Here is a 23,063-nt window from a genome sequence, read left to right as displayed (position 1 = left end):
AATCGCTGTCTTCTCCGCTATCCAGTGTTGCTCCCTTCCTCTTCTAAGTCGAGTGAGGGCAGTTCAGACTATGCAGATCACACTCTGGGGTCTGTGTGAGGCAGAAGCGTTTTATAATTGTAGAAAACACTTCTGAGTCAGCGCACCATGTGATTCGGCGAGTCTAGATCGCCATCACATGACTGAAGCGGAGCAGTGGTGGGAAGATGGCGCTCAGTGCTTATAAACACTGACGCTACAGTAACCAGAGCTGTGGAGTCAGTAAGCCAAACCTCCGACTCCTCAATTTCCATGACACCGACTCCCTCATACATGGCTTTTGTTTAAGTTTAGGTGATAAATTTACTGTGGTAAAATGGTAACATCAGGCTTTTAATCATTATTATGATACAATAATCAAGCTATTTAGATAAAATATATTTATTAGAATACAACTTTAGAATAAAAAAACTTTTGCATATTTACAATTTATTATATACTATGCAGTAAGTGGAAAAAAAGCAGTTTTCAACAAAAACTTACTGAATAACATTTGTGCAGTCTATGAATCTGAGAAATAGTATCGCCTCCATCAAATCCTCCTTCATAGATGACCTCAAATCTGACCAAATTATTTTAAGGCTAGAGAACAACCTCTCTACACTAACTTGGGTTGGTGGCAAAGCAGTAACCACATGGGCAACATCTCTAACAATTTCAGGGTATAAATGAATTGCCTCGTGCACAGTCAGTTTTGATGAACGATTGAACTCTTCTACTTTGAGAGCAAGTGAAAAATGTTGTAATTCCACAATTGCCCCTTTTCTAGCACGTCTCTTCAAGATGGAATCCATTTTAGGGGTTCTGGCAGCAATACCCAATTTCCTCACTTTGCTGATCAGAGTTGCAGCATGTCCCTCTTGCAGACTATCTCTTATTGCCAGCTGCAGCATGTGCACAACACAGTTCATGTGATGAATAGGAAAGAGGTGTGAAGCTGCTTCAACAAGATCATCTAATTGTAAAGAATCATTTTGCTGTTCTTCTGTAGTAATACCTGCTTGTTCCTCCGTTATGGTAAAAGAACTGTGGCCTTCCATCTCCAACATACTAAATCTGAAATGTTCTTCTACCTGCTGTTCACCTTCATTATTCTCATTCATCAGTTTAATTGTACTTATTATGTTTGAAGCATTATCCGTTATAATAGCAAGAACCTGTTCTTTTTTGTTCTTAATCCTGCTTTCCTGTTCACTCCAGCAGTTCTGAGATGAGTGCAGGCATTCCTTCCCTGTGTGTGTTCCCCCCCCCCCTTACCTGTAGAGGAGGAGTTTCACTACTTATCATGTACATAAACTGCAGCACAGATTAATCTCAGCTAAAAGTCTAGACCCTTAGATCAGGAATAGGACAGACATTTATAGGACATTTCATAACTTTCCCAAATTCTTATGAAAAAATATTCCCCACAAACTGCATTGAACTACTGTACCCAATTTATTATATATTTTAGGAGTTGAAGTCGGCCAATTTTATACCAACTCCGACTCTGACAGTAATACACAGGATTAATGGGAGGACTTGTCCTGATGCAATTTTTAGTCTACACACCAGTGTATGATCAGTATCCGTTTTAGGGCTCAGGCAGATGTCTATCTTCTTTTTTTTTCCATTCACAAGCATAATGGTCCTTGATTTTGTGCAGCGTTTTCATCTGATTTTCATCAGAAGGTTATCAAATTTTTTCGGTTAAAAAAAATAATAAAAAAAAAAAAAGCACAGTGCTCGGATCGCATCTGATTTTTCTTTTTTTCACGCACCCATAGATTTGCGTTTGCATTTTCTATTTAACACTGTGATCAATATCAGACATGTACCTGGCTACACAAGGTAGGTATGGGTTTTATTTGTGAAAAACATAGAACTCGTAAAAAAAAGTGTCTGAGCTTAGTGTGAGCCACAAATGAGAAAAAAACATAATTGAAAGATTCATACAAGTTCTATGTTTTGGAGATTCTCCTGTTTTTTTGCTTACAAATACTGTTAAAAAAACCCTGTTTGAATAAAGCCTTGGGTGTGTGGCCAGCTTTACAATTTATTGCAGTTAAATAAGCACTCGAGCAATTTATTATTTGTTTGCTGAGAGCTGGCATTATTACATGAACAGCAATGTTCCAGCAGTGTTTATCGTATTTTTTGGACTATAAGACGCACCTAGGTTTTAGAGGAAGAAAATAGGGAAAAAAATGTAAGCAAAAAATGTGTTAATGTTATGGTGGAGGGGGTCTGCTGCTGACACTGGTATTGGGGTAATGTCCCCCAATTATGTTAATATCCTCCATCCTGGTATATATGGCCCTTCCTTCCTGGTATACGTGGCCCCCATCCCATCCTGGTATGACACCCCCTGATCCCCCTTCCTGGTATGCATAGCACCCCTTGATCCCCCTTCCTGGTATGCATGGCACCCCTTGATCCCCCTTCCTGGTATGCATGGCACCCCTTGATCCCCCATCCTGGTATACATGGCACCCCTTGAGCCCCCCATCCTGGTATGCATTGCACCCCTTGAGCCCCCCATCCTGGTATGCATGGCACCCCTTGAGCCCCCATTACGCTGCCCACAACAACAAAAAAAATAAACACTCATACTCACCTCTTCTCTCCGCCAGCGCAGTCCCGCTCTGCTGCCGACACTCTCACTGTGAGCCGTGCATGGCAGGGTGCGCATGGTGTCCCTGCCATGTGCCCTCACACAGTGTGAGATGCTGTGCTGGAATAGTCACTGCTCCCCACGCTGGGACTCTGCGTGGGGAGCAGTGACCATTCAGTTTGTTCAGTAGCGCGCACACTGTACCGCAGCGCGGCTCCTGCTGTCGCTCTGTGGTCAGTGTGCCTGCTATTAAAGACCCTGAATATTCACTACAACCCATGGGAGTGGTTGTAGGGAATATTCATGAGCTTTAATATCGGGCACACAGACCGCAGAGCGGCAGCTGGAGCCGCGCTGCGGCTCCACTGTGCGGCTATTAAGAGAAATGAATAGTCATTTCTTTCCACGCCCATGGGCGTGGGGAGCAGGGAATATTCATTTTCTTTAGTAGCGGGCACAGTGTAGTCTGGAGCAGGCGGCTGCTGCCTCCTGTGCCCACCTGATCCCCCGCTACCACTCCCCCACACCCACCACCACGCACACCCATGTATATAGTATTCGGACTATAAGACGCACCCACCACTTTTCTCCAACATTTAGGAGGAAAAAAAGTGTGTCATAGTCCGAAAAATACAGTAGTTTCCTATTTATTGATCGTTTTGTCACGTGATCTCTGTGACAGTCGGCTCAGTACACACTCTCCTGTGTAGACTGCTTGTCTGTGTCCTCTTTTTATTAATCCGTCCTGGTAGCGCTCAAACCTCTCTTGACTTTCCTTGTACCTCTGTTTGTTCCCCATGCTGCTGAAAGTCTTATTTCCTCCGTGATTAGAGCAGTGATTGTACTCAAGTCCATACAATGATTATCACCAGAGCTATAACAAAAAACTTAAGAGACTCAGAATACCTGTATCTGTGCGGTGTGCAGAACCTCTGCTGTATTTCAGTGAGATGTAACTTCACAGAGCTAGGAGCTGACAGGGAAAGACCATCACAAGCAGAAGGCAGCTGCATCACAGTGAGACTCTGCTGTAACTCAAAAATGGCAAATAAAACCGGTATACACCAGGCAGAGACAAAAGCTTTACATTATTCCTTATTATGGCCTATGCTGCACTGTATAAAAACAATTACTGGGACACTATTTTAAGAGGGCATTTTTATTATTGTGTTTCTGTCCATGTAAGTTCACAGTAATAAAACAGAATGAAGTGCCTCATATATTCCTGTTAGACTGTTAAAAGGGTTGAGAACAAAAGTCTGCAGACACTGTACAGCAGTGTTTCCCAATCTCCATTCCTCCCCTCCCCCACAGGTAATGTTTTTAGTATTTCCTTAGTATTGCACAGGTGATGGAAGTATCATCAAGGCATCAGGAATTCTCTCGTCTGTGCAACACTATGGAAATTCTGAAAACATGACCTGTGAAGACTGGAGTTTGGGGAAACATTGGTCTATAGTATGTGACTGCTGAATCATGACATTGTGGTCCACATGCTGCCGCCATTCCCTCGTATTCCTGGTAGGAGCAATTGACATCCTAGTGGTCATGTGTCAACTATACCCATCCATCTTCTCTGGATTCTCCTCTATTGAGAGGAACTGAAGACTTCTAGTCTGCACAACACCAGAAGTATGCAAATCGCACCTGGAATACTGGGGAATCGTGACAGTGTGTGCATCGCACACTGTCACGATTCTACAGTCTGTGACTGCAAACTTTTATATCTAGACCTTTTTAGTTTGTTATTTTATTGTGGTACCACATGTAAAAACGGTTGCATGTTTGTCTCCACATATTATCACTTATCTTTTCATTGGGAGAACACAATTTCATGAAGTCCCATATCCAACAGTATTATCTGACTCTAATATCTGTCCTCGTGTAGAGGAGCATTGGAGCAGATGAATGTCCGCAGCTCAGTAACCCCATATTAGCCATAATGGAGAGGAGTGGCTCTCACTCTGACGGACCTGGTTTGCTCATCTGTTCCTTTATTAAAAATGTAATGCAACAAAAAAAAAAGTTTACCAAAACGGCAAGCTTCTGTTTAAAGGGGGGTGTCTTTAATCAATATATGTTGTGTTTTTTTTTATAAAGTGTATTTTAAAAATGATACCAAATCTACATTATGGAAACACAATTAAACAGATTTTCCTGCAAACAAAAGTTAATTTTAATCAATAGATCTTGAAATAATAATTCCCACAATTGAATGTGTTTATATAAAATGTCCCTGTGCTGAGATAATCTTATAAATGTGCCCCTGCTGTGAACTGTGTAATGGCTGTGTCTGACCGTGCAGGAACATGGTCTGATCATACCACAGGAAAAGAGTATACAGACATTACAGAATTGGGTCGTAGCTGATTCTTTTTATAAAGTAAAACATTTGTCTGTTTTTAAACAATATTTTACTATAAAGAGAATAATTTGTGATCCCTTGCTGTAATGTCTGTATACTCTTTTGCTTCCTCCCCTGCCCAGGAGATGTGGTATGATCAGACCATGTTCCTGTACGGTCAGACACAGCCATTACACAGCACACAGCAGGGCACATTTATAAGATTATCTCAGCACAGGAACATTTTATTTAAACACATCCGATTGTGGAACTTATTATTATCCCAAGAATATGAACTTTTGTTCAGTATGAATCCCTCTTCTTACCTGTGCGCCAATGTATTCAGTAAGGCTTTTAATGATTTGTTACTTTCAGTCAAAATATTTTCTAACAATTCCCTTGTTTCTCGCAGGTTACGTGGAATGTACGTGTGTCCTTTTAAAAGGGGCTGAAAATTGACACAAACTTCTGGTTCTCCATCTCATGCAATGGCTACAGGACTAAAAAATGTGGGCCATGCTTTTGGTGGCCCAACTTCCTCTAAAACCTTCCAGACCACATCTGTTATAGTTGATGACGACGATGACGTAGTCTTCATTGAACCCGTGCAGGTGCCTCAGAATGTACCACCTGCGGCTCCGAGAAGCGCAGGGTTTTCTTCTACAAAAGAAAACCACAGGGCAGACTTGAAATCACACTCTTCTTCCAGCAAAGATTTAGATACTAGCAAGGGAATAATAAGTGAGACAATCATCATTGATGATGAGGAAGAACCTGAGCCAAGCCGTGTCCATGACAAAAATGCTTCCACTTTTACTAGTCGCAGACTTATGGACTCCAACAGATCGGTTAACGTTGATTACCCATCTTCATCCCACTTCTCAAGAAACAAACCAAGTGCTGGTTTAATGAGTTCTGGTATTACTACTGAGCCAGACTCTGAAATACAGATCGCTAATGTCACCACTTTAGATTCTGGGAACAACTCTGCAAGTGATGGACACCATCAGACTTCAGAGAGTAGAGATATGAACCTGATGATCACACATGTCACGTCACTGCAGAATCCTGGTATGGGAGATGTGCCCAATGGATTGCAGTCTAATTTTGGTGGCCATGTATCGAATTTTCCACCTTCACATACCTCACAGACCAAGTCTTCATCGGGACCTTATAATCCAGGAAGAATTAATGTTGGTGGTGATGTCTTTCAGAATGGGGAATCTGCAACACATCATACTTCTGGTTAGTGTTACAGGATAAATAACATTTAGTAATATGTATTTTGGGTCGTCGAGTAAAAATCCTTTAGTAAAAGATAGGAGCAAGGCTAGTCGTCTGCTCTTCACTGTGTAAATTCAAGTTTCTTATCTGGAAAGTGTCATCTATCCTCAGATAAGTTGATAACTTCTAGGTGGTCTGTGATCCACCCCTGCGTCCTTGACTGATCACCAGAGGAGGTGAATTTTGTCTCCCGTTTGAATGGCGCTGCGGTGAAGCATGTGCTCTTTTCTACTGGACTGCAGGAGATAACCGAGCACCCTTACTTGGCTGTGTCACTGTTTTGGGTTTTAACATGCATGTTCTTTCATTGGCATTAAAAAATAAATAAATTCTTCAGATATTTATAGAATTTTTGCTCCATTTTTTTCAGAATACATGGGGCTTAATTTTTTGTCATTTTTATGTTCCTTTTTTTCCCTGATAACAGGGAAATTTAAACAAAAAATGGGAATACTTTGTAAGTCTAGATGCCACAGGAACAATGGCAAAAACCGCCAGCGACGGGAAAACAGCGGGTGCGATGGCTTCTAAAAGAGGCCGAGTGCACATGCCCTTATTGGGGAATTACAGCCCTGCCTGCATAGCAGAGCTGACTGGGTCTCCTAGAACACAGCAGCGCCTGCTCCTCCCTACAGCCAGAGATCACATGCTGACTGGGTCCAGAGAAGGAAGCACTGTCAGTTCTACTGCTTCCTAATCTATATTTACAAGCATTGGTTCAGCGCTTTGTACGAAGGTAAACCTGATGTGAAGCCATGTTTATGTGGTCTGCCCAATCATTCATAGTTTGAGCAGTCCAGGAATAGTTAAAAAATGAGCATTTTGTTTAATATGTAAGGACAGGGCTTCTACACAAACAGCTGAACTTTGAGAGAAAATGTTTAATAGTTACTGTTTCTGAAGAGTTGCACCATTTTCTGATGGACATTGCTGACTTTTTGAGACCCCTCCAAAGAGTGAGACACCTGCCATCCTATGGCAGACAGCTATATAAAAGTTGATCTGTCTGGTTGGAGGTTTTTTGATCAATGTTAATAATTATCACTTATTGTAGCCTTTTCACCTAAAAGTATAAATATAATTTTGAAGCCTGATGTATTAGCCTTATGTGCATGTTACTATTACACAATTGTTGGAAAATAAGGTGGGTGTAAAGCCGCACTCGCCAGAGATACGATACACGATAGGAAACCAAAATGGAGTGTAGATTTATTCTAATAAACTCCATTTTGTTTTCCTATTGTAAACAACCAAAAAGAGAAAAACTTTGTGCTGGAAACGCAAATCCTAAACAAATACATGGTTAAAAAAATCAAGACTTTATTTAGACTATGATTAAAACAATGTACCCAAATAAACAAAAAATACAGACAGACTGAAGAATTGGTGGGTGAGCTATTGTGGGGAAACCCCCTGAAGAGTTTTAGTAAGATGTCCATATAATACATATATTGCAAAACGTGCACCAGTGCATGTCTTAAAGATTAAAAAAGGTGCATTAATGCATATCTCAATATATGTATAGGAAAGATAATAGATCTGCATGTATAACTGTGCATTTGTAGATGGTTACAAATAAGGGAGGTTCGATCAATGAAATTATCTGCATGTCTCTTTTAAGTTAGATTATCCCAATATAAATTTGTGATGCTAAACAATCATAAAGCGCATAAATATGCCAGTGTAAGTGTGTAAAAGCTCAACAAGTAGACAGTTATAGATGCATGAATGTGTACCATAAAGGTAGGTATTTCCCTCAAGAAAATTCACTAGTAAAAATTATTTGTAAATATCACAGGTTATTAGTACCAAAATTATATAGCAAGCTCACGCACCAAGCACCCGACGCGCGTTTCACCAATGCGGACGATAGGAGATATGGACACCGCTTCATGGATTTTCTGGTTTCTCATCTAGTTAAGCTAAGTACCATCTCGATAAGAGACACATCATCAATGTGTATCCTGGGTGTTAGGATTGGGACAGTATTTTGTCAGCTCATATCCTTTAATCACCTCATTTTAGGGGTTTTTGAATAATTTGTTAAGAATTGGTTATTCCTTCTTGGACATTCATTTGAAATTATTGGGTTAGTGTTATTTAATGTGGGCAGTTGCCTGTTAGTACACATAGTTGATATGGGCAGACAACCAGGTTCATTGGTTATTGTTTATTTCACTACCTGTGCTGCACTTTAAAGTAGGTGTGTAATAGGAGCGGGGTGCCATATCGTGAATTTTAGGGTGTCAACCTCCGCTGACAGTTAGGGACAAGATAGGTATTACCAGGGTGTAATAGGTCCCCTGCTCCCCTTTATCCTGACCGGTCAGGCACCTATATATACCCTCATAGATGTTTTAATTATAATAAACATGCTTATTGTTTATGGGAGTTTTTTTTAGACTATTTTGATTAAAAGTTATATTTTAGAGGTAATTTTTTTTCTGTAGTTTTGATCGAAAGTATTTAAAGGACAACCCCTTCTTGATTTAAATGTTTGTCCCTGATGAAATAAAAAAAAGGCCTATACTCCCTCCCGTGCTGGTGCCGTTCCAGTGGTGTTGGCACTCGCGGTCCTGGGCTCTCGTTCAGTTGTTGTGACACGTGAGCCCATTGCCCAATCAGCGCTGGCGTCACTGTCCCCTCCTTTTTATCAAATTGAACATGAAGAGGAAGTCCTGGGCGTGGCTCATCTGACTTCTTCATGTTCAATTCGTCCAAAGGTGGGGCCGGTGACTCCAGCACTGATTGGGCGCCGAGCACCAGGTGTCACAACTCTGCACGAGAGCCCCGGGGAGAGCGAGTGCCAACACCGCAGGAGCAGAGCCAGCACACGAGGCGAGTATAAGCTTTTTTTAAATTTTATCGGGGCCAAGCGTGGGCTATGACAAGGAGTTGTCTAAATAGTGGACAACTTAAAGGGCTTGTTGACATGTTTTTAAGGGTAAAAACCGCTGCAGTTACATTTCCAGCAAAGTGAATGAGATTTCTGAAATCTCATGCCCACGCTGCTTATTTGTTCCTTGCAGATTCTAACAGTCAATGCTTTTTTTTTTAACCAATTCTGTGACATGTCAATTTTTTTTCCAGTGTTTTTCAACCATTCAAATGAATAACCCCCCACCCCTTCAAGTATGATGTATATGTAAAAAAATAAAATAAGCCATGCATATGTACTCAATGTTTGTTCTCGCTACTCTGATTTATGGTGCAGAAAGATCTGCTGCAAATAGTGAACATGTGCACACAACCTAAAGGTGCATTTACACTGAGATTTATTAATCACAAAAAAAATTTCCTCTGCTTTGTTGTTTTTTTTTTTTATCAGTAATATATTAACATTTATAATTTAGTTTTTTATTTTATTAAAAAAATTAAGAAAAAAGCTTTTATTACTATGGAATGTTGGAATGCATATGCATATGCTAATCCGACTAACGGATATAATCCCTGCCATTTCCTGACATACGTAGCGGCGCTCTGTCGCTCCGCAGTACGGAAGTGACCCATCGTGAGATCTCACTGTTTATTGAGGAGAGAGGCCAGGAAGTGTTATCATACGCGACACGCGGGGACATTGCTGCACTTTATTAGAAGACCGATCACCAACGCTCCTCTGCCCTTCCCCAGCGATGAGTACATTACAGCTGTCCCTGTCCTCTGCAGCTTCTCTGTCCATCACTGTCACACTTGTCTTTGCTCTGATTGCAGCAGTTTCACTCCAATCAGCCCACAGACCAGAGAGACAATGATAAGATAGTGAAGCTGCAGACAGGCAGAATTAGCATTATGGACCTGGGAGCAGCGCTCTTCCGGCCTCCCTGCCTGTTCTTCGCGCATTAGAAGCATGCGTGATGCAAAGGGATCAGTGAGAAGCCGTGCCATCCACAAGATGGCAGCGCGCTTCCATTGAAAAATAGTATTTAAAACAAAGGTTTTTAGACACACTTGACTTAAATAAGCATTCTAAAATAAGTAAACACATACTTGTTATATCTTTTAGCGAAACTAGATTTTTGGTGATCGGTACTGTTTAAGAATGCTGTGTGAACAGGATGCCAATCATCCAATGAATGAGTAAAACACTTGTTCATCAGGTGAAATTACCTTTTGTACGGCAGAAAAGGTCATCGTTCTTGGCAGCACATCGTCCTGTGGAAACGGGACCTTGGGAACCATGGCAGCCTATATGCGCTGATGGATCTATTCTAGGTCTCTCAGGGCGCATCACTTGCTTTGCTCTGCCTGTGTAAACAGGTTATTAATCGACTGCTGATTGGTGGATGTTCTTTGGAAACAGACCTTAAGGCAAAACAGGTGAACGTTGACCGGTGACACAGCCAGCCGCGAAATTTGCAGAACAGTCGGTAACTGCGTCAACGTTGCCTCCCTGGACATGCACCAATGAAGCCGTGTTGCGTATATTCGGCTTACTTTGCATTGAGTAAAGCAGAGATTTTCAAACAGCTGGTGGTGCAAATCATGTTACTCATGCCCACATGTGCGTGATGACATGATTAGTCTGGGTGATTAAAACTGCCCACTGACTTGCATATCCCTGGCCAAATTAAATTATTTTAAGGAAATTATGGTAAATTGAAAATAAAAGAAAAGCTTCTTTTTGAAAGCCATATACAGAGTGAGATATAGACATAGGGAAGCTGTCACATTCCCTTTAAATGACTGCCAACCAGCAAACATGTTATTAGTCTGAGGCAATTTATCACCGCACATTGTATAGTGTAGACGTAGCTTAAAGAGTTTGTCCAGGTCTTTCAATGTCTGATCAGTAGGGGTTTGACACCTGGCACCCCCGCTGATCATCTATTACTGGTGTCGGTGGCCGCCGACCGGAAGTACTCACTGGAGCGGTAGTCATCCGGTACTGCACATCCGCCGTCGTTTGATTTGAATAGGAGGCTTATGTGTAGTACCAAGCCTCTGCCACTATCAGAAGATGGCCAGCTCAGCAAGTGAGCACTTCCGGCCGCTGACACCGATAACAGCTGATCGGCAGGTGTGCCGTGTGTCGGACCCCAACTGATCAGATATTGATGACCTATCCTAAGGATAGGTCATCTATGCTAAAGTAGTGGACAACCTCTTTAACACTGCACAGCGGTGGTTTGTGGGGCAGTCCAGCATGCTTCCATCTCGTTTCTCCGGGTCACGTCGTAACTATAGAACATGGGGAAATGTGGTCATGACTTACATGCTTAAATCTGTGCATATAGAAAACACCCTAGTATTTTTTTTAATTTCTTTTTAGATGCCTGGATATCGCAATCTGCATCATTTCCTCGGAATCAGCAGCCTGGCGTGGATACCATGGCAGTGGCCTCCCTTCCGAAACAAGTCTTGCAATCTCCTTCATCACAGCAGCCCTCAAAAGCTGTTAAAGTCACTTGTGCAAACTGCAAGAAGCCGCTTCAGAAAGGGCAGACTGCATATCAGCGGAAAGGATCCACTCATTTGTTTTGTTCCACTACTTGCTTGTCATCCTATTCACAGAAACCAGCTCCAAAGAAGCTCTGCACTATGTGCAAAAAGTAAGCCGCTGTGGTATAAACATTGTAGAGGAAAGTGAGACAGCACAGAACAGGGATTTTTTTGGCCACTTAGAATAAAAAAAAAACAAAAAACCTCCCACCATGTTGTAGAGCAGACATGTGATTGCTTCAAACCAATTAGAGCAGGAAGAAGAGCATTGTCCGGCCTCTTTAAATATATTAGAGGACGTTAATTAAAGGGAACTTGTCATTAGAAAATAATCTATTATTTAACCCCTTAGTGAACAATAGACGTCTTTTTACTGACCTGCGATATAAAAGACTAGCTTTCCCCGACGGGTGACAATCCTGTAGCTGTCACCTGTATATTATAGCTGACCACTTGCTGCATCAGCCATGATCAGTGTTGGCACCGACCATGAACGTTTAACCCCTTAGATTCTGCTGTCAATAGTGACTGCAGAATCTTTAACCTCATCGGCAGCCTGAGATCTTGATTGTGTGTCCTGATTTTTGCCATGGCAGGCAACGGCCAAATAACGGCCTTAGAGTCTGCCGGCTATTACGACCTGTTAAGAGGTTATCAAAATTTAGGTGGTAAAAATAAACTTTTTCATTCTTGTCATGACACTTTCCATTACTTACTGAAAAGAACCAGAAGGATTAATGAACTACCTGAAAGCAATTTTAAATACGTTGAGGGGTGCAGTTTTTAAAATGGTATGACTTTTGGGTGGTTTCCAACATATAGGACCCCCAAAATCACTTCAAAACTGAACAGGTCCCTATAAAAATAATTTTTGTAAATTTCCTTGAAAAATGAAAAATTACTGCTACATTTTTAAACCTTCTAAAATGCTAACAAAATTAAACAGCATTTTAAAATGGTGCTGATGTAAAGCAGGCATGAGGGAAATGTTTTTTATTAATGTTTTGTGTGGTCTGACTATCTGGATTAAAGGGATAGTCATTCAAAGTTTGAAAATTGGAATTTTTAAAACATTTTTTGTCAAATTTCTGATATTTTTATAAATAAATGCAAAACATAACCTAAATTTACCATTATTATAAAGTATCATGTGTCACAAAAAAACTGTCTCAAAATCAATGGGATATGTTGAAGCATTCCACAGTTATTACCACATAAAGTGACACTGGTCAGATTTCAAGTTCCAGTCTAAGGGGTTAAATCAAATTTATGTTCAGAGGTCTTTTCAACATCTTTTAATGTGTAAAATGTCAAACTTTTTTGTAAAAATAAGCAACTTTGCAGTTTTACCTCTTGTTAAAAATCCCCAGTTTTCAAGAACAGAGAGACTTTAAAGTTTATAGTGTACTACTTGTTGCCTAGTTTGCCGGCCACCGCATTGTATCAGAGGTGATCGCTTTCATAGGCGAGGAGCGCGCGCTTGCAGGCAAAGCTCTGAAGCAGGCTGGAGTGCTGTAGTGCTACCTGCGCTCATCCACTGCTAGTCTATTAGCACCAGAGAGCGCAGTGTTTGGGCAGCAGCACGACCAGGCATGGTAGTAAAAAACAAAACGTGTGACTTTTCAGCAATATCCTCACACGATGAAAAGGAACAACTCTATACAGTAGATATCACAGGATCCAGCATTCTCAATAGGTGATATCGGAGCTCTCCTCCTCTCCCTCCCTTCACAGTGACATTTGCCCAAATTAAAGGGGTTGCCCACTACTAGGACAACCCCTTCTCAATCTGTTTTCCCCCATTAAAATAAAAACACTTGTACTCACCTCCGGTGCCTACCCCATTCCAGCTGTGTTAGTACTCGTGCTTACGTGACATTGTCCCGTGAGCCCTGCACCCAATCAGTGCTGATGTCACTCTCTCAGCCTTCGGACTAATTGAACATTTAAGAGGAAGTCAGAGCAGCCACAGCCCTGACTTCTTTTTGATGTTCGATTCATCCGACTGTGGGAACAACGACTCCAATGCTGATTGGGCGCAGGGCTCACGTGACATAGCGTCACACAAGCATCGGTAGAGCAGGCACAGTCAACGCAGGTGAGTATATGTGTTTTTATTTTAATGGGGGCAAACAATGAGATTGAGAAGGGGTTGTCCGAATAGTGGAATAACGCCTTTTAAGTGTTTCAATATTATCTGGTAGGATCAGTTAGGTCACTGCTGCTTATGTCAACAGGAACTAGGAGTCTAATATTCGGCCTAGTGACCAGTGTGTCAATTGCAAGATTTTATATATAGTCATAACACCCAAAAAAAAAAATATTTTTTGCTATGACATCCCTAATCTGCCAGGCAATATTAAGTTTGCTAAGCACTGACTTTTCCAATCCTGACCTTACATTTTAAATCCTCGTAATAATGAATGAAACCTAAACTGTATGCTTAAGGAAACTGCATTATTCCCTTACTCTTAGTACCGGAACTGTCGTCTTTACTGACGGGAAGAATCTGGATAATGGAGAATAGCAGTACGGGATGCTTATCGCTGCCGCTATCAATGCTGTGAGCGGGATACCGGCCATAGCATTTGTGACATGCCCTTCAGGCCGATCCTGAGCCCCGATACATTCTTCCACAAAGTAAAAAAAAAAAAAATCCTCCAGGGGTAAATGCTGTGAAGCAAGACATGTTTTCCAATAACTTCATTGAGGGATTGTTTAATTTTTTACCATGAAATATTTTTCTGATAACTTTTGTACCTTGAAAACTTTAGATCCACTTGAACGTGTCGTGTCGTCTGCTTGTTGAGATGTCTTTATCTTTTTATTTCAGAGATATAACAACAATGAAAGGTACAATTGTTGCCCAAGTAGATTCAAGTGAATCCTTCCAGGAATTCTGCAGTACCTACTGTCTGTCATTATACGAGGACAAGCAGAACTCTGCCAAAAATCAAAACAAGTCCAGGTGCACGATCTGCGGCAAACTAACTGAGGTACATCGTTCTTTTATTTCTTTTAAAAGGGGTTGTCCATTACTGGATAACCCCTTCTTAACTGCTAAATTGCCCCCCCACCCTACTCGCCTCATGGGCTGATGTCTGCGCTGTCTCTCCTTGTGGTCACGTGACCTAACGATCAGTATTCCGTCAGAGCGGACGTCCACAGCCAATCAGTGGCAGTTAATTGGCTGCGGCAGTCATGGTGACATAACACTGTTACCGCCAGAGGAGACAACACCAACATTGCTGGATTATTGCCAGTCCAGGAAAGTTAAGTGTGCTTTTTTTTAATCTCCTTATTTTACCTGGGGCATTTTAGCAGTCAGGAGGAGAGGGATGGGCAACCTCTTAAAAATCTTAAATACTCTGAAAGTTCTTGAAAATATGTGCGTTTTTTACACGATAACCTTCCCTAATTTGAGTTGCATTTTCAGTACTTTCTTTTAAAGGGGTTGTCTGGACAAATCGATAAGTCTGCGGTCACTCTGTATGACTACCGACTTTTGAATCCCCCCAGTGCACGCACTGTGCTGCGGGGATTCGCCGGTTTCTGATCCGGGACCGGCGGTTACATATGCGTTGTACATAGTCCCGGCCAGGGCCCGTTTAGTGGGTGTGGCCTTGCTCCATACATTTGTATAGAGCGAGGCCGCGCCTCGTCTGGTCACGCGTCCGTGCAGTGGGTGTGGCTGACTAGAGGGCGCGGTCTTGCTCCTTAAAAGTTTATGGAGTAAGACCACACCCACTAGACAAATCCTGACCAGGAGTATGTATAACGACTCTGGCTTAGAAACTGGCAAATCCCCGCAGCTCACGTTGCATGCGCCGGGGGGATTCATAAGTCTGCAGTCACTCAGGGTGACTGCAGACTTATCGATTTGGATCGAGTGACTCCTTTAACTGCGACTGGTGAGCACCATCACAATGATGGTGATTTTAGTGACTTTTGTTCTACATCTTGCTCTCCCACAAATTGCCTTTCCTAATCAGACCCGTACAAAAGCTAGAACATTGTTCATGGCTGGTTTCCCTTTAAATGTTCAGAACATGAATAATCCTATTAAAAAAGGTGATCAACTAGTCCGCCAAAGTCTACTTCTTAAAGGGTTATTCCTCAAATCGTAAGTCCTTTATCCATACTTTATGGGATAACTTACTGAGCCTGAGACTGAAGCTTGGGAACCAGCCTCTGCAGAGCCCCGTCTTCATCAAAGGTGCTCGGCACGCGTTCAAACTCTGATCTATTCTTTGTCTATTGTATAGCTGGAGAAAAAGTGCTTCTCTCTTCTATAAGGGTGTAACTTACAATTTTAGCAGTGACCCTTTAAATTGAATGATCCCTTTTTAGCTATTGCAGATCTATATTCACTAGCTTGTAGGGTAAGTCTTAACTTTTTTTTTTTTTCGATCTACATAGCCATTTGAGGATTTTTATTTTTTTGCGGTATGAATTGTAGTATTTAATGACCTCATTCATTTTTATCATACAATACGCTGGAAATGAGGGGAAAAATTCCAAGCGCATCAATGCGAGTCATCAGGTTAGTACCATTGCAGTGATGCCAAATTTGTATACTTTTTTTTTTTTTTTCCCATGGTGAGGAATTGAAGTTTTTAGCTATACAATATTGGAGTACCAACAAGGTTTTGAATCATATTTAAAGGGAATCTGTCAGCAGGTTTTTGCTATGTATTCTGAGAGCAGCAGGATGTAGGGGCAGAGACTGATTCCAGCGATGTATCATTAACTGGGCTGTTTGTTGGTGTTTCAATAAAATCAATATTTTAGAAGTGGGAGATGATCACTACAGGGCTAGGTGTTGTGTGCCTCCTAGTCGACTGCTCTGTATAACCCCGCCTCCACCACTGATTGGAAGCTTTCTTTGTACACTGACAGCAATCTGCCAATCAGTGGTGTGGGCGGGGTTATACAGAGCTCCACATTCTGAGCACTGCTATGTCTGCAGCAGAGAAAACTGTTTCAAAATGACAGCATGCAGTCCAGAAAGTGACATCAGTGGAATCAGGATCTCTGCCCCTTCGTTACGATGCTCTCAGATTATATAGTAATAACCTGGTGGCAGATTCCCTTTAATTGCATTTTTAGGGAGATATGCAGGTATCAATAAAACAGTGATTCTTTAATGTTTTGAAACCTTTTAACGTTTTTGTAATTGGCACCGACTGCAATTTACCCAGGGGCGAAAACACCATTGGTGCAACCTGTGCAGTCGCACAGGGGCCCAAGAGGTAAGCGAGCCCGTTTCCACCTCCAAAATATATGGAATTATGCATTATAATGAGCTACTGGACTGTAAAGGGCCCATATACACAGGGGCCTCTTCTGTCTGTGTCCGCCAGTGAATTTACCGCACTGTTGGGTGAAGATATTAATCGTCTCCTTTGCCCCTTCATTCTCAGGATCTCCAGGGGTGTCAGTGATTGGACCCCCCCAGTCATAAAATGAGGGGTTATGCCAACATTTCTTAATATCTGAGTACCCTTTGACATAAGGCAGCATGGCTAGGTTGGTGTTGTGCTTTTGTGCGCCTCTTAACTATGTTTTTCTGGTTGTGTGTTTCCAGATTCGTCATGAAGTTAGCTTTAAAAACATGACACACAAGCTGTGCAGCGACCATTGCTTCAACCGCTACAGGATGGCCAACGGCTTGATCATGAATTGCTGTGAGCATTGCGGTGAATACCTGCCAAGCAAAGGAGCTGGAGACAATGTACTCATGGTCGACGGCCAATGGAAGAGGTTCTGCAGTCCAGCCTGCCTCAATGAATTTAAGCTGGTAAACTACTTTTCAAGTGTTCCCAACATGTACTTCTAGAAAGGAAAGACAGTTCTCCATTGTGATAGTCTGCACACACTGCTATGCAATTTGTACCAGGCGCCTTTTTGACACTGAACATGTGAAACAATGAGTGGGAACCTGCATTAACTGTTTTCCAAACACGCGGGACCTGGTGTTGCCCGTTCACCAGCCCCAGTGTGATATGGACTCTCAGGTCTGTAAAAAAACAAAAAAAAAGATGCTTGCAAGAAGAGTTACTACTAAAACCTTTTCTATTGACAATGCCTACTCTTCATTTGTTAACCCTGCTTGTAAATTTGACTTTTACCATCAATATTTATGGGACATAGAGGCAATGACCTACCATCTTTGTCTTTTACCAATGCCTTTTTTTTTCCTATTTCGATGTTTTCGGCAAAATCACATTTTGTAATTCTCTCATGAGTATTCATTGGAAATCTGCATCTTGTTGATTGGAAATCTTTTCTTTTAGTTTTTGCAGTGCTACCCTTTGTTGCATGTTACAGTTAGGCCTGGTCAGTAGACAGGGGAGCAATTCAGTGTTTCCAATGCATTCGTTTTTAGTTCTTCTCTGACCCCTCGAGTCCTAAACTACATTTGTAAGCTTTAACCTTTTAAAAGAAAATGAGAATTGCATTTGTGTGTGTGGATGAAAGGATGACATTTACTTAATGTTCTTTTTTTTTGCATTAGAGTTCATAATATTTTAAAAGTAGTAGTGGTATGCTTGGTATTGCAGCACAGCTCACTAAACAGGGTTTTAATAGTGCGATAGGTTGGATTTTTTTTCTGGTCATTCCTCCTTGTTTTTTCCGTTTTTTTCCTCATCACAAATATTGTACTGGTTTTGAGAGCTGACGCTCTTGTCTCATGAGGACTACTCCTGCTTCAAACCAAAGCCAGCCTGGCAGTCACCTGGTCCGGTCTCTGTAACCCCCAGGCTTTCCACTTCTGGGTGGTCGGGTTCGACCATAAGTGTCTCTTCCAGCCATCCATGTCTCCTTCCAGCGGCTGCTGCGGGGAAAACTTGGCATGACATGGTGGCCTTGGAAATGAATGGCTGTCCATCATGGATGGCAGTTGTCATTGCAAATCAACCTGGTAGAGAGAGATTGTGTGCCAACTACTGTCTTCCAAGTCTATGGTCATTCAGATTTGTGTACAAATGTAATATTAAAATTTTAATTTAGGTTGCATACTAATAAAGATGCTTTATCTATAGTTTTAGTTGAAACTATCATATACTATATTCAGTGTGTGTTCAGGTTAGAACGATGGCTTTATTTTATTTTCTTTGTTAATATCTAAAGGGATCTAGTTATCTGATTCATACTTGCCTGTACCATGTCCTACATAAATCGGACACTGGCTGCGGCATGTATCAAACACTGCCTATGCTATTGCAGCCATACTGCTGCGATGTTACAGGCGAAATGTACTTGTCAGCCAGGACACAGTGTCGGGCAGCCTTGCTAAGTCCTAGGACAGTCCTCGATGGCTTCTTCCCATAGACTGACAATTCTACCAATGTGTGTGTGCATACATGTGGAGAGACCTGTCCATCAGATCAGGCGGGGAGAATCCACCGGAGACTTGCCTCGTACTAGTCAGCTCGGACCCATTGTGCGGATTTACTTTTTAAAATATGTTTCCTTTGAAACGCAACATAGAATCAGTTACATGGCGGCACCAGCCCAGACTGATGCCTCCCCCGTGTGGTTCGGGCAGCATGACTTCCATGACTAGTTCCCTTTAAAGTATATAATTTAGGATCCTTGTGGTCTTGCTGAATCCATATTTCTTATGAGATAGAGTTTTGCAGGATGTAGACCTAAAATAGTGGTTTGTTTTATAGGATAAGTTTTTCTGGTTTGTATGTTCTATTTGTGTAATCATACATATATTTTTATAATTACCATTATCATAGATATAGTTTAAGGGAAAAGAACTACAGATCTTTTCTGCTCCGATGTCTTGCATTGTCCTAGCTCATGGTGCTGCCCGTACACATTTGATAATTTGACCAAAATGTCCGATTTTGACCAAAACAAATGTTTGGTGAAATGAACAGTCACAGTTCAGTCATCAGTTTTTTCATCTGATGATCGGCCGAGTACGTCCAGTATTGGCCGGCGCAGCCTGAGCTGTATTTCGGTCTTTTGAGCTGTCGCTCATCGGCTCATTTTTTTCCAATGTGTATGGGGCCTTTATTGTGTGGATCCAAATCTCTATTTACATGACTGACTTAAATATGGGCATAGATGTGGCTACAGTGGTGTGAATGGCGACTTGCATCCATACAGGGACCCTATGTCAGCCGAGCTAGGACTCGTGGGGCACAGAACAGCTGTAGGCATCAAGGCAATAATTCCTGCACTGGTAACTCCACTAAGAAGCAAGCTATTTTATTTTCTTTAGTGGTTCCAGATAGCTTTCCTTTCATGTAATGCCCCCCTACCCGCATCCACTAAATTAGGTCTTTTAATTGTAATAAGGAGGCAAGAAAACATGGCAGAAATGCTAATATTAGGATAACCTCCTCTTTATCTTCAAGGTATTTGGTGAATATTTTCTGTACTCTGTTTAGACAAATACTTGTTTCTTTTAATATTTATGTTCTTCGATTTTTGTAGTTCTATATTTTGAAAGATTGGAATCAACCACTTCATACCCGTTTCTTTACGCAGGATTTCATTTAGTGAAATGCTCACACTGTCATGATTCCCCTGCATTCACAGTATTAGTGGGCAGTTACGTGACTCTACTATACATGTGCGATTTGCATACCTCACGGTCTCGTACCGGCTGGTTACTCCTGCGCTCCTCTCTCAATAGAACATAGAGAGACCTGGATGACAATCTAGTCAGTATGTGACTGCAAAGTATAGAAATCGCATATAAGTAGTCACGTGACTGCCCACGTGTGTTGTGAATGCAGGGAAATCGTGACATTGTGTTCATTACACAATTCAGCAGTTAGTGATTGCAGACTTATCAGCCCAGAAAATCAGCAGCATGGGTTGATGTATCTATGACCCCTGCAGCCAGGCCCTGGTTATACAGTGTTGACACACAAACCTTAAAGGGGTTGTCCGGCCTTAGGCTACAGGTATGCTGTTACACTATGTGACTGCAGACTTGTGAACCCTCACATCATACACATTGCGCGCGGTCAGGATTGTCTGGCGCCGGGAGCGAGCTGTAATGTGACTCCAGGTATGCGACTTTCATACTTCTGGCCACATGCCGACTAGACTGTTTCAGGCTTCTCTCAATACACTTGCAGTGAATGAGGCTGGGCCCATCTAGTCGGCACGTCACTGCATATATGCAAATCACATACTTGTGGGCACGCGCCCGCTGGCACCGGAGAATCCTGACAGTGTGAACGATATGAGGTTTTACAAGTCTGCAGCCAAGAGTGACTGCAGACTTGTTGCTGAATGCCTGATAACACCTATGAAACTTTTCATGTTTCAATGATTTCTCATTGTGTGAAGGGAGACAATGTTTGTGAATTTATTTTCCCATGAGTGCTCAAAAAAAAGAGCGACAAGAAATTGGAACACTCATTATAATGACGTGAAAAGTCCATTCCATGGCTGCTCTTTAAATTTATACACACAGCACTTCTGAAAATATTTGCCTTCATTTTGACCAGTTTTACCTCAAGGAGAATTGCAGGTACTATGTAAAGCACCAAGTAGATTTCTCTCACAAGGAACCTGTCATGTTGTGATTTCTGATCCGCAGGCAGGATGGAGCAAGAGGAGCCGATCAAGAGTAATATTTTTGTGGGAAGTGTTTCAGTATAACTTGCATTTTATTTATTGAAATCCCTGCTGTTTGTATGCATAGGAGTCCAGTGGGCGATCCTTCTCAGTGATTTGACTCTTTCCTGTATGGCTTTGTATGCAGACAGCTGTGAGTCACTGAGTAGGACCACCCACAGGACTCGTATTTTCTTTGAAATTCCTGCTGTTTATATGGATGAGTCCAGTGGGTGGTCTTAGGAAGTGAAAACTATACAGGGAAGACTGTCAGTCACGGAGTAGGACCGCCCACTGGACTCCTATGCATAAACACACTAGGTTTCATAATAAAATACAAGTTATGCAGAATATTTTCCCACAAGCCTATATATCATTTTAATCCTTTGTTAAAAAAAATTGTAACCTAAACACTATTCCAGACTTAACATTCTTACATTGAGATAGTTTCATATTGTTTGCTTTACTGTTTTTGAAGAGATTTTGATATTTCATGTTTTCTTCCTACATTACCTGATCACAGCTTAGTGACACCAAGTGACAATATCTGCTTTGGATGTCAGAGGCTTCAAAGGAGGCCTGAGAGCTGATACATGCGGCCCGATCCAGCGGTAGCATGTATCCGGCACTGGCTGTGGGTATGTTTGACTCTTAAACCCTGAGGCATTTCAGAGGAAAAAATAGATTAGAATCTGCCAGGAAGACTAGTCAGGCAGGCGGGTCCCTGGCAGATTCTCCCCACCCGCTGCACTTGAATGGGTATTCCCATCTCCAAGATCCTACCCCAATATGTATTGGTGTAAAAATAATATTAGCGGATACCTCCAATTAGAAATGCAGCATAGTTCTTCTGATTCGCTATGTTGCTTTCCTCAAGTGCAGCCATGGTTATGACCACTGATACAGTGACAGCTAGTTGTCATAACCATGGATACCTAAGGGCCTGAAAAGCCTGCATATGAGGAAAGACATAGTGAATCAGAAAAACTACTACATTTCTAACTGGAGATATTTGCTATTATTATTATACCTACTACATATTGGGATAGAATCTTGGAGATGGGAATACCTCTTTAAGTAACAAGTCTCACCTTTTATACACACAAATAAAGCCAATGTCTGATACATATATTAGCTGTCATGTACCCATTAAACTTGGGGTGTGCATACAGTCCATAGGAATGGTACGTCACTTGTGAATCGGCGCTTTAATTTTTATTTCATAGATCAATAGCACACATGAAAATGAGCAACTTTGTAATATATCTTATCAGAGAAATCTGCTTTCTCTGCCTGCTTTCATTTTCAAAATTGTCAGTTCACAGTAAAATCTGTAAATTCAGTGAAGACAGATTGTTACATTACTGAGATGGGAGATGGCAGCTGCTACTGATAAGATTCTATGTAGACGGGAGGAGGAAGGTGTTCTGCCTCTTGCTCCTCCCCTTTACATGGGAGATGGCAGCTGCTACTGATGAGATTCTTTGTAGACGGGAGGAGGAAGGTGTTCTGCCTCTTGCTCCTCCCCTTTACATAGGAGATGACAGCTGCTACTGATAAGATTCTATGTAGACGGGAGGAGGAAGGTGTTCTGCCTCTTGCTCCTCCCCTTTACATGGGAGATGGCAGCTGCTACTGATAAGATTCTATGTAGACGGGAGGAGGAAGGTGTTCTGCCTCTTGCTCCTCCCCTTTACATGGGAGATGGCAGCTGCTACTGATAAGATTCTATGTAGACGGGAGGAGGAAGGTGTTCTGCCTCTTGCTCCT

At 41.8% G+C, this 23,063-nt stretch overlaps 1 protein-coding gene across 1 annotated transcript in view; it reads left to right on the top strand.

Annotated features, from left to right (window-relative positions):
- Positions 1-23,063, top strand: part of ZMYM2 (zinc finger MYM-type containing 2) — a 72,660-nt gene that overhangs the window by 17,589 nt on the left and 32,008 nt on the right. The window contains exons 2-5 of the mRNA XM_073662406.1: positions 5,389-6,221; positions 11,530-11,809; positions 14,533-14,695; positions 17,287-17,499. Coding sequence (XP_073518507.1) covers positions 5,465-6,221; positions 11,530-11,809; positions 14,533-14,695; positions 17,287-17,499 — 1,413 coding nt within the window. The 5' untranslated portion in view covers positions 5,389-5,464. The remainder of the gene's footprint in view (positions 1-5,388; positions 6,222-11,529; positions 11,810-14,532; positions 14,696-17,286; positions 17,500-23,063) is intronic.

Source organism: Phyllobates terribilis, unplaced genomic scaffold, assembly GCF_046119375.1.
Source record: "Phyllobates terribilis strain yellow unplaced genomic scaffold, ASM4611937v1 Scaffold_2__4_contigs__length_985480577, whole genome shotgun sequence".
NCBI classification, from domain to species: Eukaryota; Metazoa; Chordata; class Amphibia; order Anura; family Dendrobatidae; genus Phyllobates; species Phyllobates terribilis.
Note: the sequence above shows the minus strand (reverse complement) of the source record. Positions and strands in the feature narration are given on the sequence as shown.